The sequence below is a fragment of the Danio rerio genome, chromosome 22, assembly GCF_049306965.1.
Source record: "Danio rerio strain Tuebingen ecotype United States chromosome 22, GRCz12tu, whole genome shotgun sequence".
Lineage (NCBI taxonomy): Eukaryota > Metazoa > Chordata > Actinopteri > Cypriniformes > Danionidae > Danio > Danio rerio.
This window is the reverse complement of record NC_133197.1, coordinates 17,437,079-17,455,960: the sequence shown is the minus strand read 5'-3', so window position 1 is coordinate 17,455,960 and position 18,882 is coordinate 17,437,079. Positions and strand designations below refer to the sequence as shown.

The 18,882-nt window shown below is 33.6% G+C and overlaps 1 protein-coding gene across 2 annotated transcripts in view; it reads left to right on the top strand.

Moving 5' to 3' along the window:
- The window catches only part of sbno2b (strawberry notch homolog 2b), an 89,051-nt gene that overhangs the window by 19,026 nt on the left and 51,143 nt on the right, over nucleotides 1-18,882 (top strand). For both annotated transcript variants that reach the window (NM_001423267.1, XM_009296338.4), the window contains exons 2-4: nucleotides 1,819-1,984; nucleotides 6,716-6,795; nucleotides 18,642-18,735. In NM_001423267.1, the coding sequence (NP_001410196.1) occupies nucleotides 1,883-1,984; nucleotides 6,716-6,795; nucleotides 18,642-18,735 (276 nt within the window). In that variant the 5' untranslated portion in view covers nucleotides 1,819-1,882. The remainder of the gene's footprint in view (nucleotides 1-1,818; nucleotides 1,985-6,715; nucleotides 6,796-18,641; nucleotides 18,736-18,882) is intronic.

Below are 18,882 nucleotides of genomic sequence, written 5' to 3'. Positions count from 1 at the left end.
ACAACTTTAAGCTTCTGACATCCCGCTTATAACACAGAAGAAGAGAAAGAGAGGAAGTTCACATGCTTGTTGTTAAAGTTACTGTTGACTCGAACAAGCATGGATGGTTCAAGTAACAGCTCAAGTCAAAACAAAAAAATGAGCATGAGGTGTTTTTTTTTTTTATTGCGCTTTTGTGCCTGCCGTTTTGCGTAGTGTGCATGATCACATTGACGCCCTTTATTTAGTCACGAGGCTTTAAATGTCGACGAAAAACGCGAGCAAAAACCGTCTCTCGTATTTATCTATTTTTTTTACTTTTAAACTTCAGTCAATTTACCACTTAAATTCACTTAAATGTACTTTTATTGCTGTTTTTATTGGCTTTTTTTATCATAATGAGTATATCAAGACATTAAATCATGTTTGGGCTCATGTTTCACGCATTCATTATGCATTACGTAGTTGTAAATTATGTCTTATTGACTGCAGTTCACTTAATGGCCACTGGTGTCGCTAATAAGTCATAAATATTTCACATTTAAAGTTTTTCGCAGATAAATCCAGTCATTTTGATAGGAGTTCACACTAATAGGTATTCCATGCACACAAAAAGCCTCTTGGTGTAAAAGTGAGCTTAGACTTTTATTCCGAGTGAAATTTGTGAAAAGTTAGTTATTATAAACACTTTAATTTAGCACTGTTAAAATGTAATCTTTAGTAAATATGCAAATGAATATGGATTTCCTAACACTTTGTTGTGATGCATAAATGTCTCTAGCCTTTCAACACATATTTGTACACTATCTACATATTTGTAAAACCATCTGTAAATTAGCAGTTTTCCCTATTTTGTGATTCATGTTTTTTTTCCCTCTTTATTTGTGCTTTTGAATTGCATTATGGGACCTTGATCTTCCTTCCAAAAGCTTTTAACCTTGGAAAAAATGACTTTTATTAATTTTTTTATTACTTTAAAGTGATATATTGTCACGGTTGGTGTTGAATATTATAGTACAAAAACCTTGTAATATGCAGCCAGTACATTTTCTGTTATTTTATAGACTTAATTATCTATATATTATTTATTACACATTTTATTGTTTCATACTACTAAAATGTCAATAAAAGGCACTTTTGTTAAAATGTAGAGCTGAATTGTTTAAAAAATATGAGATCAGAGCAGAGATCAAGTTCCCAAAATGCAATTCACAACCGTCAATAAATGTCAAACACTTGCGAATCACAAAATATGGAAACTGTTAACAAATAGTTTTTAGAGTGATGAGGTATTCTAGAATTTCATTATTAGCCAATCGTCTGTTATCAGACCTAAAAACGAAACTAATTATCATCTTGCTTAAATGTTATCTTTTAACCGTCCTCTGGCACACTTTCAACTTCCTAACAAGAAACACAAGCTTGTTTGCGCTTTGCATTTCTGAGAATTTCCATTGCATAATTGTTGTCCAATTGTGTGAGAAAAAAACCTTGTTTGTTCTGTTAATCCTCTTAAAAAGTCTCAATTTACTATCTTCACAATACGCTCTATTCAGATATCATTCTCGCCTCACAATGAAACTCTTTGAGTCTTTTTTTTTTTTTTACTCTTCTATGATTTGGAAAAATATTCAAGGATTATTTACTTTCATCTTATTCTCCCTTGTGTTGTTTCCAAGGCCATTTTGAGTCATTTGATTTGAGTTTACAGTCTTTCTAGCATTATTTCCCAGTGATGAGTCAGTGGTTTGAGGCAGTCTTAACACTCTCATATTAATGCTCACCCACTTGTTTTTCCACCGACCAAATGTCCTGTGTCTTCTGTGTTTGTGTGCTCAGGTCATGTTGGAAAGACGTTGACCGGATCGCGAGATTTATCTGACATGTACGAGACTTCAGTCTGATGCCCTCACTCTCCATTCCGCCTGCCATGGACGGGCACAGCTTCTCTAATTCGGTTGGGCCTCAGCTGGACGCCAGGGGCTTCGTCCTGGCAACTCCAATGGTAACCTTCTCATAATTAACCTTGTGTTTTTGTTTAGAATGTACTTTATTAAGAACTGTTCTTATGAAATATTATATAAGTAATTAATTATTTATTAATTAATTGAACATTATTTAAATATTTATTATTAATTATTTAAAAAATGTATTTACAGCGAAACTGTAACATTTCTATTTTTATATTTTATTTAATAAATTAAATGTATTATTTATTATTTAATTTTTAGTTGCGTAAAATAACCAAATGAGTTTTCAGATGTATTTACGTTAATTTTAATACAACACAACTTTTTTTAACTCTCGAGAATTTTCAAAAATCAGCAGTTGTTGTAATTCGTTTGTGAGGTGGTGATGTATGGAATACTATTTACGGGTTCAAGCCGCTATTCTTTTGAATTGAGAAAATATTTGTTTATGACCTCTACCTTTTTAGTCATATTGAAGTAAATTTTATATAAACTCATGGTGTACATAAAAGTCTCTGGACTCTGGTAATTTTATAAACAAATATAAAACTTTTAATTAAACCCATAAATGATAAAACCAGAAAATCCAGAAAAACAAAAAAGAATTGATGTGATCACTTCATTTTTTATGTAGCATACAAATATTTGCATTTTTTTACAATGCAATCCGTTTTTTACTAAAATAATTGTTGATATAAATAAGAAGCTTTATTAAGATTGAGTTGAATTAGAATTATATTAAATTAAATTGCATTACTTTATATTTGAATTTAGAACTACTGATTGCTCAAAAACACATTTCTTTTACAAGTATTACAAGTACTTTTGACACCTAAGTTCATACACTACCGGCGACGCAGTTGCGCAGTAGGTAGTGCTGTTGCCTCACAACAAGAAGGTTGCTGGTTCGAGCCTCGGCTGGGTCAGTTGGCGTTTCTGAGGGGAGTTTGCATGTTCTCCCTGCGTTCGCGTGGGTTTCCAGCGGGTGTTCCGGTTTCCCCCACAGTCCAAAGACATGCGGTACAGGTGAATTGGGTAGGCTAAATTCTCCATGGTATATGAGTGTGTATGGATGTTTCCCAGAGATGGGTTGCCTCTGGAAGGGCATCTGCTGAGTAAAAAATGTGCTGGATAAGTTGGTGGTTCATTCCTCTGTGGCGACCCCAGAATAATAAAAGGACTAAGCTGAAAAGAAAATGAATGAATGAATGAAAAAAATCTAAATCTTTATTTTGAGGATTTTAAAAATGTTTCAAAGTTTTTCTTTAGTAAAAAAAAACAGTAACAATGCATTTATACATTTTAAACAGACAAAGAAATCATACATAGTCCACATTTGATTAGTTTTGGTCTTCCCTTGGGAATCTAATCCATAACCTTAGCACTTCCAGCATCATGATACTTAGGAAAATATTTATTATATTAAATAGATACTAAATATATATATATTAAAGTTTTGTTTTTTTAATAACTAGATGTCAGCAAAATCTAAGCGCAGTCAAATTACATGCTAAATGCTCTTATTCTGAGAGATGAATACGATCAGCACATTTGTTGTGGCGAGACATGATGCTAAGCTACTGTTCCTGGTCCGAGTCATAAAGTTTGTAAGCAGTTTCGTTTTTTCAAAAACTCGGGTCATTGACTTTGATATCTGGCAAAATCTCAAGACTTTGGTGTGTGGGTGACAGAATGACGTCTTTGTGGTCACAGAGTCATTTTAGCAGTTGGCAAACGCAATTCCTCATAAGCGCCGTTGCTTTTTTTGACCTTTTTCTACTGTTTTATTCGAGGGCCGTTATTGCAGATCTCTTATTGTGACATTTTTCAAAGCCAAATTCAAAGAAGCAGATGGTTTAGAGTAGAAAATGGGAGTTCAAGGATAAATATTTGGGTAGAGTTGGAGTTTAGTGATGTCATTACAAGTGTAAATAGCACTTCTGTAAATAAATGAGTTTCCTGTAGACTGAACAAGTTGAATGTAGACTGAACGACTTGCTATTTTTATGCAGGCCATATTCGGCTGCGCTCTACAGTTTAAAGGTTATAAATTTTTCATTTTTATTTTAGTCTTTATCTTTTTTTTAATTGTTGATCTAGTTCCATTTAGCTCTTGTTTTGCATTGGTGTTTGTTTAGGTGCACGTGTGATTAATATAAATTTTAAAAAGTCGTTTATTTATTTAGCATGTTTAGTTCTTTAGATATTAGTAAAGAAATGAAAATAAAAATTGTGTTGTTATTAGTAAAAAGAAAAAAAAAACTTCAAGACTTTCAAAATGATCTTACTTTTTTAGATATTTTGTTCATATTTGTGTCATTTTGGGCATGTTTTAATCATTTATTAATGAACTCCAACTGTCAGAACATTAGTAAAATATATTTAGCCTTCACCCCATTTTTCAAGCAGTAATACTTTGTCCTCCTCTCTTTTCCAAAGTTGAAAAAGAAAGAGGAATAGGTTATATATTGTGTTCATCCAATACTAGGAGAGTTCAGCTCATTATCAAAGAACTCCGCTGGATTATCCCCAAATGCAAAGTTTATTTGAGGAAATCAGTGGAATTTTGATACATTGCTTGTAGGGTTGCACGGTTTACAGGTACTATGGTAGTATCTCGATACTACGGCTCCAAAATACTGGTGGTACCACTGTAGTTGATAGTATTGTCATTAATGGTTTATCTACAATAGATAATGTTGCATGTGAAAAAGTCGCTAAAATGCTCACACGTTTTTGCAGCAATAAATTATTTTATTTTAATAGTCTGTGGAGATTTTAAAGTTGAAAAGCTGTGTAGAATTTATGGTAGCCTATTGCATGTTTACTAACGATTCAGTTTGAATGCATATCTGAATCGCTTCATATCTGTTCCTGTTAATATGATTTAGTAGCTCCAACAACCGCAAAAATCTCTTTAAATGATTGACTCATGAAGTGAAATTTTGAATTACTTTAGATTGTTACCTGATAAGACTGGAATAAAAAATTTATGAAAAACCCAAAACAGCTATAGGAAACATTGAAACAATTTTTTATCTCTTCATATAGCTTTACATTTTACATTTAGTCATTTTATCCAAAGCGACTTACAAATGAGGACAAAGCTTAATTATGTTGGAAAAAATGCTCTTTTGTAATAAATTTACTTTTGTATAGTTTTTATTTTTATTTTAATGTATTTTTGTTGGTGAGTTATCTGAAAAATTTACTTTATAATTTAAATTATGAATTACAATATCTCAATACTACTTGGAATCATGATACTTGAGCTGGTATAGTATTCATTCATTCATTCATTCATTCATTCATTCATTTTCTTTTCGGCTTAGTCTCTTTATTAATCTGGGGTCGCCACAGCGGAATGAACCGCCAACTTATCCAGCACATGTTTTACGCAGCTGATGCCCTTCCAGTTGCAACCCATCACTGGAAAACCCATACACACTCATTCGCACACATACATACACTACGAATAATTTAGCCTACCCAAATCACCTATACCGCATGTCTTTGGACTGTGGGGCAGGCACGTGCACACATAGGATAGAAAGTGGATAGAAAGTGCCCTTCCAAAATGATCAAAAGTGCCCCCGCAACGCGACACACCCTCGGTCCCGCTCTTCAGTAGGCGCGCGACAACACAGCTGATCAGAACACGCACGACAACACCGCTCTTCAGTACGCGCGCAACAGTGCCCCAAACTTTGGACGGTCTCTGCACGGGCCTGCTGTGGGGGAAACCGGAACACCCAGAGGAAACCCATGCGAATGCAGGGAGAACATGCAAACGCCACACAGAAACGCCAACTGACCCAGCCGAGGCTCGAACCAGCAATCTTGCTGTACTTCAATTGTATGAACACACAAATACACCAAAAAGCAGCAAGGCAGAAGTGCGCCAGTCATGGGCTCTCAGCTGTCCACAACATTCTGTCTTTATTTTATGTACTGTGTTTTTCATAAAGTTATCTGTGGCTCAAATGACAACATTCAGTATTTAGCCTTTCGCTTGTACGATTGTTCTGTCAAAACACCCCTCAAAGCAATTCTTCACATGCGAAAAGCGGAAAGAGTTTCAATTTTTTTATGACAAAAAGTTTCGAAGGCAGTGTGTCAATACGATTCTCACAACGTGAGGTCGAATTTATTTTTTAACCTGCGAAAATCACAGACAAAAATTTTGAATTCAGTGTGCAATAATGTGCAATAACTTTTAGTTTCCAATTATTTATCGTTTAAGTTTTTATGTGTAGTTTTTTCTATTAAATTGCAGTAGTGAATGGAAAAATATATATTTTTAAAAATGTTTCAAGTTGTATCAGCCAGAATTTTACAGGTGTCCTAATATGCCTTGTTTTTGTAAATAATAATAATAATCAAAAATTCTAAATGTGCTAGTGATGTACACATATCATACTGTAAAACTCGATATTTGGGCTGAAGCAAAACCAACCAGTTTCTTTGTGTATTTAATTATGTAAATGAGCTGCTGATCCACCTTTTACTCCAGAAACAAAAAAATAAATGCTTGTTTGTTTCAACTCTTGAAATGTTTTTCTGAGTGCACAGAAAGACAGTGACCTCTTTTTGCATCATCCATCAAATACACACAACTTTATGTAAAAAGTAAACACAAACACCCACACACATACAACTACTTTGCAGGTCAGAGCAGATTAACAAATTAAAAGTCAAGTCTTTCTTTATTATCTGTAAATATCTAATATCTAAACCCTCCAAATCTTTCACTTCCTCTTTTTCAGAGCCACGTGTTTGCTAACAACCATTGGAGCTTCCCCAATCAGCCCTTCGGCTTGCCCTGTCCTGCTCAATCTGAAAACCAGTACGTACCCAGATTTCTCTCTAATCACGGTGCCTGACAAGGATGTTTATCTTGATGTGCTTTCCAACCTGGAACGTCATCATGAAACCAAAACTTTTTAGCTTTCTTTATTTCAGTTTTGTCTTTGTAATCTCCTGTCAAATCTAGGGTTATTTTAGTAAATCAAGACTGAGTTTGTTAACTGAAATGATACACTCAAAAAAAAAAGATGTTTGCTGCTTGTTCAAGCTATTTGTTTAAAGTGAGCTGAAACAACACAATTCTTTAGGGTTTTTTAGACAACTTAATAGTTTTATGTTCAATCAACTTAAATGTGTGAAAACTAATGCGTTAACTTAATTTCTTTATGTTGTCTCAACTCAAATAGATTTTTACAGCATTTTTTACAGTGTGTGAAATATTCACAATAAAAGAAAAACTAAAAGTTAATGAAACTAGCCACAAAAAATGAACTGAAATAAAGAAATAATTGTTTTCAGAATTTACTTATTCGGATCTGCGGCTGTTTAGAGAAACACCTTGTAGATGTGCTTTAACAGACAAGCACATCAGTCTTGTGCATGATTATATACACTGTAAAAATGCTGGGTTCCAAACAATCTCTTCATTTCATCTCAACTTAAATCGATTAAGTAAACTAATGTGTATATTAACATGTCAACTAAGCATATTTAGCTACAAACATTATCTCTAAATAAAATAAAGTTGGTCTGAATTCTTCATCATTTAGACTTTTTAAGGGTATTAGGGTTACCTGTGTTTTTATTTTTTTAAACAGGAAGAAAACTTGAAATGTTGTTTTTGTGAGTTTCGATAGAGTGGCAGATAATGGGGTCCAAACAATATTGAATAGTTAAGTTCAGGGGTCACCAATCTCGGTCCTGGAGGGCCGGTGTCGCTGCAGGATTTAGCTCCAGCTTGCTTCAGCGCACCTGCCTAGGTGTTTCAAGTATACACTGAAAAAAAGTGTTGCATGCAGAACTGTTGCAAACAATTTATTTGAGTTGAATTTAAACAAACAAATTTAATTTAATAATGTTCAACTTAATTTATTTGTTTAAATTCAGCCCAAATAAATTGTTAACAACCACTTTACGTAAAAAAATTGAGTAAATCCAAGGAATCATCTTTGAATCATTTTTTTTCAGTGTACCCAGCAACACCTTAATTAGCTTGTTCAGGTGTGTTTGATTAGGGTTGGAGCTAAAATCTGCTGGACACCGGCCCTCCAGGAACAAGTTTGGTGATCCCTGGTTTAGTTGAATAATTCAGATGTTTATTTGGACATTTCACATTTTATGGTGAACAAAAAACAAATTCCTAAACACTTTTTTTATTTTTTAAGTCAGTTTTTAAACCTTGTAGTTTTTGGACATAGCTGACTTAGTTCTGTCATTTATTTGAACAGTTCAGCAATTTTGCTGGATTACCCCAAAGTTTTTTTCTTTTCTTTTCTTTTCTTTTCTTTTCTTTTCTTTACAAAAATCCTGGGTTCCATGCAATCCCTTCATCTCGTCTTAACTCAAATGGATTAAGTTGACTTAATGGTTTTTCAATTTTAAGTTAATTGAACATGAAACACTTAGGTTGTCCCTAAAAATGTCAAAAACTGTTTTTTGAGCTCATTTTAAGTAACTTAAGCAAGCAGCAAAAAATGTATTTTGAGTGTATACAAACATCTTAAACATATAACAAGTGTTTTTTCTGAGAATATACAGTAATGTAAACTAAGCATGTGTAGCTACAAATAATATCTTTAAATTGAATGAAGTTGGTCTGAATTCTTTTTTTTTTTTTGACTTTTTAAGGGTATTAGGGTTACCCATGGTGTTATTTTTGTAAACAGGAAAGAAAACGTGAAATACTGTATTTGTGAGTTTCGATAGAGTGGCAGGCAATGGGGTCCAAACAATATTGAATAGCTTAGCTGAATAAGTCAGTTTGCTATTTGGACATTTCAGGTGTTATGGTGAACAACACAAAACAAATTCCTAAACACTTTTTTTTAAAGTCAGTTTTTTTTAAACTTTGTTGTTTTTGCACATTGTTGACTTAGTTCCGTCATTTACAGTATTTGAACAGTTCAGCAATTTTGCTGGTTTAAAGTGTTTTGTTTTCTTTTCTTCTCTTTTCTTTCTTTTTCTTTTCTATCTTTTATTTTATTTTATTTACAAAAAATGCCTGGTTCTACACAATCCCTTCATCTCGCCTCAACTCAATTAATTGAACATAAAACACTTAAGTTGTCCCTAAATTGTGTTATTTGAGCTCATTTTAAGTAAGTTAAACAAGCAGCAAAAATGTAATCTTAAACATATCACAAGTGTTCTATTTTTTCTGTGAATATAATGTAAGCTAGGCATGTTTAGCTGCAAATGTTTAAATAGAATGAAGTTGGTCTGAATTCTTCATCATTTTGACTCAAACATCATTATGTTTAGGTTGCATTTGTTTGGAGTCAGTGTTTGCTTAAACTATTACTGAGAGGTGTTCATGAGAGTTGGTTAAAGTTGTGCAAACACTATGCTGTTTTGCTTTGGTCAACACTCATCTGTGTTCTGGTAATTCTACAGAGCTATTATTACTAAAACTGAAACTAATTAATTTCCCAGAGATGGGTTGCAGCTGGAAGGGCATCCGCTGCATAAAAAGTGCTGGATAAGTTGGTGGTTCATTCCGCTGTGGCGACCCAGGATTAATAAAAGGACTAAGACGAAAAGAAAATGAAATGAATGAAACTAAACAGATAAACAACATGTAGTTTACAAAATAAAAACAAAACCAAAATGAATGAAAACACTAAAACAAAAAGTAAAACTAAACTGAAATGTATAGCAAAACTAATTTAACCATGTAAAACTGTAACAACCTTTGCTCAGATCTTGTCATGATGAGTTTTGTTTTTGCTTAGCCTCACTTTGGTATGCGTTTCCCATTGTTTGCCTCAGTTTTTACTCAGACATGCAGTGGATTACTAATTGTCGCAAATGCCAGATGACGCTGGCTTTAAGAAAAGCTTATATTGTGTCATTTCTACAAGGGAAGCCCTTTTGCAAGTCTAGGCCGTGGTTTTCTGTGTTATTTGATGATGAAGGACTGTATTGTGTTTGAAACCTGTTTGAATACAGGATGTCACAACTAGTCCCTTCACGTCTCCGTGAGCTGATAAGACGCAGGCGAAAACATCCCTGAAGCTGACGTGACATGTGATAGGTACTTTATCACAAGGCTTGGTCTGTAACTCCAGTCGACTTGGTGAAGCCCTTGGCACTCCATAATGATTTTTTTGTAGGAAACAGCTCCGTTGAAACCCGCTGGCGCAAAAGACTGACTCAGCAGTTTTTGTTCAACACTGTTACGTTTTGATTGTCCCTTATTTTATTTTTATTACAGACAGAAAAAGCTTTCAAAATGTGCCTTTTTTTTCTTTGTCTCTGCAATGAAAGTCAATGGGGTCCAAAATGTTGTGACCTAGTTTAGTAGATTAGTTGGAGAATTAGTTAGAGTAGTTTTGGTTGGGTTTTCCCTTATATTATTTTCATGAACAGAAGAGAATTGCATTTTTGTGGATGTGTGTCCACACAGTTAAAGCCAATGGGGTCCCAACAGGGTTGCATTTGGACCCTATTTAGTTGGACCCTATTTAGACCCTGACTTGAGTTCAGTGGCTTATTTGGATAGTTTATTAGTTTACTTGGGTTATCCATCACTGACTTTAAGTTGAGTTGGATTAACTTCATAGTTGAGTAGTTTTGCTGCAATAATTTTTGTTGGATAATCAGAAAAAACAGTTTTTTTGGACCCCATCCACTTCCTTAAGTAAATTAGGTGGATAGTTATGGTTTATAGCTGGATTATCCTTTATATTATTCTCGTGAAGAGAAAATAAGCTTTTAAGTTTGTGTGTTCATACAGTGAAAGTCAATGGAGTCCCAACAATGTTGTTTTTTTGCCCCCATTGACTTAGATGATCTGAAATGATCTGAAAAAGGAGTTTTTAAACAAGAAGTGTGGAGAAAAATATTTCACAGTCAGTGATTTTCAAACAATGTTGTCTTTGTTTTAGGAGGGTAATTCCACCATGTTCTGAAAAAAAAAAAATTTATGAATGTATTAAAGAATGTCATGGATTGTCAGTTTAATAGGGTGTTATTGGTGTTATGTCATGTTGTTGTTCTTGTAAACGAATGAAAACTTAAAATGTTGTGTTTGTGAGTTTGGATAGTGGCAGTCAATGGGGACCAAACAGTATTGAATAGTTTAGTTGAATAATTCAGTTGTTTGTTTGGATATTTCACATGTTATGGTGAACACAAAACAAATTTCTAAACACTTTTTAAAGTCTGTTTTTTTAACCATGTTGTTTTTGGACAAAATTTACTTCATTCCATCATTTATTTGTTTTATTTAGTTTTGTTTTTGTCAAGATTCTGCCATTCCGGTCTTGTTAGTTCTTGTTTTGGTGGCAGAGTCCAGACACTAGTCCTGTCTTGTCTTGTATGTTGTGCTCAAGTTTTCTCAGGTCGAACACTCCTTTTCTGTCACTGTGTGTCTTTGTATATGAGCGCCGTATCGGCCGCACTTGGGCCGTGCGTTTTTCTGGGGCACAAGGTCTGGGCGTGTTTGCGACACACGCTCTCGTCCTGGTGTTTGTGTTCGTTTTGTCTGCAGCGTGATGTTTTATTCCAGCATTTCAGTCTAGTTGGTTTCAGTTTCGATTGACACTGGGATGCAACGTGCATGTTGAGGGCACGGTGAGTGTTTTCATTTATCGTGTACTCGTGTCCTCTGTTTGTGTTTAGCAGGCAGTACATGTTTACTTGCACCACGTGCTTTAGTCTTGTCATGTGAATGCGCGGTAAATGAGTTTTTTCATTGGCTGCATGTTCTAGTCCCGTTTTACGTCGGCACATGGCTCATGGTGTTGTCTTGTGTCGTGCTCTCCTGTCTTTTGTCTAGTCCCACCCTCCTTGTTATCCCATTATTACATACATTCACCTGTTTGTGTGTTAATTATTTCTGATTATATTCTCCTCATGTCTGCTGTCCTGTGCCAGTTCCTCGTCGTATGTTGCCTTGTCCTGTCTTGTCTTCCAGCGCTGATCCCTGCCAGTCTGTCCAGTCAAATTTGTTTGTTTGTTTATTTGTTTTGTTAATGTTTTCCCCCTCAGGGTAGTTTGTTTTACATTTTATTTTAATATAAACAAAGACCCATTTTCCCTAAACTTGAGTCCTCGCCCCTTTCCCTTCCTGAAACCTTGGCAGTTTAGTTTAGTTTAGTTTTGTTTTGTTTTGTTTTTTTGTTTTGTTTTCAAACAATGTTTATTTTGGACGACAATGACTTTTATTGTATGTACACATTTTAAGCCAGGGGTCTCAAACTCAATTTACCTGGGGGCCGCAGGAGGCAAAGTCTGGGTGAGGCTGGGCCGCATAAGGGATTTCACAAAAAAAAGTCCTCAAATGTCATTATTAACAGTTTTAATTATTTCTTCTGAACATGAAGTGTCCTGAACATTAATAGAACATTGAGTGAAGATTATGAACAGTTCTTCTGAACATGGCATCTTTTGCCTACTTCTTGCTGCCAGAGACTTGAAAGCGCTTCTTCTCACAAATCTGAACCACATTTGGCTTTAGAGCGGAAGCAGTAGAGACCCTCAGTATGGCTTGAAGATGATCATCATTAAGTCTAGACCTGTACTTTGACTTATTGAAGTCATAGGGAAAAAAGTGGGGGAACTCACTCAAAACTTCCATTCCCTCACCTAAAAAAAAGGCGTATATATGTATAAATAAAACACCCCCACCCCACTCCAGTCAAATCAGTCTGTACCAGTCTGTATCTACCTATAATATCAACACAAGATGCAGGGCAGGCACGTGCACACATAGGGCTCAACCTGTGCAGAGCACATGCCCTTTTTAGTCTTGTATAGAAAGTGCCCTTCCAAAATGATCAAAAGTGCCCCCGCGACGCGACACACCTTCGGTCCCGCCCTTCAGTAGGCGCGCAATAACACCGGTCTTGAGACCCCTGTTTTAAGCTATTTATTTCAAGTAAGCTGAAACAACACAATTCTTTAGAGTTTTATTGAGACAACTTACATTCGTAATTTCTAATTCTGTGAAAAATAGCACTTCATTTCTTCATATTGTCGCAACTCAAATTTATTTTTTACAGCATTTTTTAGAGTGTTAAATATTCATAATAAACACTAAAACACAAAAAAAAGTGTCAACTCACATAGATTAAGTTAGCTTAATGGTTTTTACAACTTTAAGTTGATCAAACATAAAACAATAAAGTTTTCCCTAAAAAAAACTCCAAAACTGTGTTGTTTGAGCTCATTTGAAGTAACCTGAACAAGCAACAAAAATATTTTTAATGCACACAGACATCTTAAACATATAACAAGTGTTCTGTTTTTCCAGCAAAACTGTTTTTTTAGCTTCTTCCATTCACAAAATGTCTAACAAGAACGTATGCCATACAGCATGTATAGATCTCAGATGATGCGTCATGAATGCAGACTTGTTGTTATGCCAGTCGCTTCACGTGATCAGGTGATTTCAGAGGTCACGTGACCAAATGTGAGTTTTGTTTACAGAGGTTGTGGGAAAATCTCTCTGTGTATTTTTAGCCCACAGCAATGTAGTTGAAGAAATATGGCAAAGGGAAAGCATGCGGATAAGATATATTTGTGCAAAGGTCAATGGGTTTGAAAACGAAATAAGGGTCTCGGTTTCAGAAAGAATAACAGTTTGTGGTTGATGCTAGCGTCAGTGCTACATCCTGTCCACCCACTGCCTGGTGGAAAAACAACTCAATGCATTCACAGAATTTCATCGCTAGAAATGTGAAAACCTTTAATTAAACATAAAGGTAGCAAAGCCTTGTACAGACAGACTGGAAAATGCCAAACTTTTGGATTTATCGATTTATACTGTGCATATTACTATTATTATTATTAATATTATTATTATTATTAATATTATTATTATTATTATTATTATTATTATTATTATTACTACTATTATTATTATTATTATTAATTAGCTTTAACTGTTAAAAATGTATATTATTGTATTGTATTATATATTTAATCAAATATTCATTCATTCATTCATTTATTTTCTTGTCGGCTTAGTCCCTTTATTAATCCGGGGTCGCCACAGCGGAATGAACCGCCAACTTATCCAGCAAGTTTTTACGCAGCGGATGCCCTTCCAGCCGCAACCCATCTCTAGGAAATATATCAAATATTATTGTTTAATATTATTGTAATGTGTTTAATCAATGATATAGCAATTGTAATCAATAATAATAATAACAATAAACAAAATAATAAAGCAAAATTGTATTATTTTGAGAAATTAATTAATTATTATTGTTGTTGTTGTTATTATTATTGTTGTTGTTGTTGTTGTTGTTGTTGTTGTTGTTGTTGTTAAAAATGGTAATAATATAATTGAAATGACTAACAATGACTAACAATTGAAATATATGAAAAAAGATTTTTCAAAATTTTAGCTATTAGTTCAGACAAGATTATCGTAATATTCTTTAATAAAAATGATGAAGATGAATGTAATTGCTATTTTTATATTTTAATTGCAATTGTATTAATTGCATTACATGTGAATAATTAACACAAATTTATTAAAATGTATTATTTTATAACAAATAATGTTATCATTTAATATCTTACAATAATATTGCCAATAAAATATATATATATATATATATATATATATATATATATATATATATATATATATATATATATATATATATATATATATATATAATGGATATTAAATAATTATAATACTATAATAATAATAATAATAATTTGATGTCTTTATCAAACATCACAATATGTGTTATTGAATGGAAAGATTTTATAATTAACTGTTTGTATAATTTTAAAATAAATTCATATTTTGTTATTTTAATGATAACAAATAAAAACCGTAGTAGTGATTGAATTAATTAAATGAAACAAGTGTAATATAAAATAATAATAATTCTAAATTATTTAATTATTAATGCTATTATTTATTCTTATTATTCATTTATTTTTTTAATTATTATTTTATTTTCATTTCATTTCCTTCATCTTAGTCTCTTTACTCATCAGAGGTGGCCACAACGGAATGAACCACCGTTTTTATTATTTTTTTTATTATTATTATTATTAATAAGAAGAAGAAGAATTGTAATAATAATAATAATAACTACTATTTTCTCATTGTTATTATTAACATTAGCATTACTGTTTTTATTGAGTGAACAGAGATGTTACCTTTTTAAACCTTTATAAACATTTTTTATTTTTATTTTATTAGGGACCTTCTTGTATTTCTACTTCTTGTATCTCTATACTTAATTAAGCTCAATGAAAACAAGCACAGAGGGATAAGCATCCAGCCTGTTCGACATGTCTGAAAGAGTACCTGGGTTGAATGTTGAATGTTGAGACTATAAAGGTGTCTAGACTACACTAATTAGCGTGTGTGTGTGTGTGTGTGTGTGTGTGTGTGTGTGTGTGTGTGTGTGTGTGTGTGTGTGTGTGTGTGCGTGTGTGCGTGCGTGCGTGCGTGCGTGCGTGCGTGCGTGCGTGAGTGCGTGCGTGCGTGCATGCGCATGTGTGTGTGTGTGTGTTTACCTGACAGTTTGTCTAAAAGCATTGAAACAATCGGACAAAAACACAAGTTGTTTCGAGAGACCACACACTTTAATAACATTTATGTACTTTCTGAAAACAGGTTTTACGATTCATTTGGCGTCACCTTTTGCTGTGATTTTCTCAGCGAGGTAAGATTACCGTGGCAGAGACACCAGGCATTATGGGACGCTCCAAATGAATTGTATTGTGTTGATGGAATGTGTCTAAATCGATGTGCCAAGCCTGCGGTGCAACACCAGGAGAAGGGGATTTCCATATGATCTCCCAAATTAAAATACGGAGAAACACCAATGTGTTTTACTGCAAAATCATCGAAATTCTAATATTAATGTTATTTAAAATGTTTAAAATAAAACAGTCAAACCCGAATGAAGATATTTTGAAGAATGTTCACAAGTGGTTGCTATTGACTTGTATTTTAATTTATTTTTATTATTGACATCAATGGCTTCCTGTCACCAACAACTTTAAATGGACTTCTTTTGTGTTTGGCTGAAAAACCACTCGAGGTTTGAGGTCACTTTTATTTTTGGGTCGAATATACTGTTCAGTCTAAACCATTTTGTTTTGGAGCCTTTAACTATGTAGGTTTACATCCAATCAAACTTTTAATATTTGTAATAATACAAATGCGTTTAACTGCAAATTCACTGAAATCACAATATTTACACATTTTAAAAGGTTTTAAATAAAACAGATTTTAAATTCTGTCATCATTTACTCATCCACCTTTTGTTAAAAAACTGATTGAAGTTCTTTTTTTCAGTCAAACACAAGATATTTTGAAGTATGTTCACAACTGATAGCCCATTGACTATTGACATTTGACATATTGACATTGTATTTTTTATACCACTGTATAGATGTCAGTGGCTTCTGGTCACCAACGACTTCAATTGAACTTCTGTGTTCAGCTGAAAAACCCCTCGAGGTCTGGTCAATTATCATTAATGTAATTTTATATATATATATATATATATATATATATATATATATATATATATATATATATATATATTATTAGTTTTTATATTTTAATAAGTACAGATCAAGTATTTAGCATTTCATTCATGATTTGACATTTTATTTCCGCAAGAAGCATTAAAATGAATAGTTTCCTAGCGATTCATACACTTTTAACGACTTTTGAACCTTGTATTTGACCCAGAATATTATCTTTGACCAATTTGCTTGTGTTCGTGCTTGTTTTGTGAATGCTTTCTGTCATGTGGTCAGCAAAAGTCACTTTGTCAATGGTGGCTTGCTGTCAGATCAACTAGAAGTGGAATATAAGAATGTCAACCTCCTGTTTTGTGTGTGTGGGTGACTTCAATTTAAAGTGAAGTGTGAGGAAAAAAGAGAACTAAAAGCAGTAACAATCATGTGACATTGAAAGTAGTTAATGAATGAAAGTCACATGATGAGATCTGTCTGTCCATATGTCTCAGACTAATAGATTCATAAGCTCAGATTTACTGCTTAGTCATCTTTTTACTTAGCTTTATTTGATTTTGTTTTATTCCCAGAGATGGGTTGCGGCTGGAAGGGTATCCGCTGCGTAAAAACGTGCTGGATAAGTTGACGGTTCATTCCGCTGTGGAGACCCCGGATTAATAAAGGGACTAAGCCGACTAGAAAATTGATGAATGAATGAATGATTTTGTTTAATTTTATTCTTTATTTTATTTTGCTGTATGTTATTTACACTAACGAGATCAAGTTTGCCCCCAAAATGGCAATTTGCTGTTAATTTACTCATCCATTTATTTGGTAGAGACTTAAAGAAATGCAAATCAATGAGAAAAAACACACAAACAAAAAATACCTGTGTCTTGACGCGATTTTTTTTTTATTGAAATGCACATTTCAAATGAATATTACTTTATATACTCATTGTTACATTTAATCCACAGCCGCGTCAGTGTATTGTCAGGAGATTTGGTATTCATTTTGTGTTTTTTGTCATTTTTGTGCCTATTTTATTATGTATTATAAATATTTTTTATCTGCATGAATAATACATGGAATTAAAATAAATATACATTTAAGATGAAAGATAACACATTGGAGATGTGAGTAAATGACATTTAAAAGAGTAAATGACAGTATTGGACTTCGGGCAAATGTGCCATCAAATTCTTTTCCTGAAGTTATAACAATAAAAAGCTGGGTTACATAATCTTCAGTACATGTTTATTGCTATTTTATATGTAGAATTGATCAAAAGTTAAAGGGAAAATGATCAATGAGCAATAAAACAATATATCAGATGCTATATTATTCTATAGTAATGTGATGAAGTATGTGCTCTATGTAAATATGTAATTTGGCACACTTGTAATGTGCTGAAAAAAATGCACCTGTAAAGGGCTTGAAAAGTCTTTGATGTCCCTAGAGTGTCCTGAGCGTGAACTGAGGTTTCAGTTTAAAATACCACACAAATAATTCTTATCTCTTTAAAACAGACCCTTTTTGGCTTCATAATTATTGTGAAGTCAAATGAGATTGTGCTTCCAACCCTTTTTTCAAAGGAGGATGTAGCCATGAACACCTATGCATTAGCGTAGCAGCAGATTCAAAACAAGACTCACATTATCTGTGTGAAAAACAGACAAAGCAGACTACAGTTTTCATTTGTGCACCCTAAGATTCGTCATATATAATGCCTCTTAGTTGCTGACATTATCTTTGGCAGGTGAATACTTTAATGGCAGACAGCTGCTTCTCACTCAGGGCTGTTTATGCTAATGAGAGAGAGATTGTCACTAATGGGCAGGGCTTTCTCCCTCTGAAGACACATTTAAGGGAGAATGTCAATCTAAGTGTTTCTAGGACTGCTTTTATGAAGCGTTATTATAAAAAATAGAATGAATTAATATTTTACTATTAGAAACTGACATTATTCGCACACTGTTGCTGTATTTAAACTTCTTATAAAAGTGATTTTTGCATAATAGGTCTCATTTAAATTTGATTTGGGAAAAGGTCAATTTTAATGTACATTTTTTATTCACATTCTCTAGAATGTGACTGTTTGTGTTTTTACAATAGAAAACTCGGAATTTCCTTCTTCCTTTTTATGTTTACTCTGCTCCTGATCTGTCACTACTCCACTCACTTCTCCCTTACCGATTTTCTCATCTTTTCTCTCAGGCAAAGCTGCTTCAACGGTGTGTCTGACATGCACACAGATCTGCTTCCTCAAGACCTCAGCAACTTTGACTTCTCCGGTCTGGATCTTCCTCAGGTAAGAGTCTGCGCTTGAAGACGATGATTTATTCCAGAGGTTTTGATCAATGAGATGCTGTTTAGATGAGCTGAAGAGAGCTGTGGATGTTGTTGAGCTGATACAGGTGTGCGGCTGTAATACAGTTTGGTAATTGTAGTTTCTTTC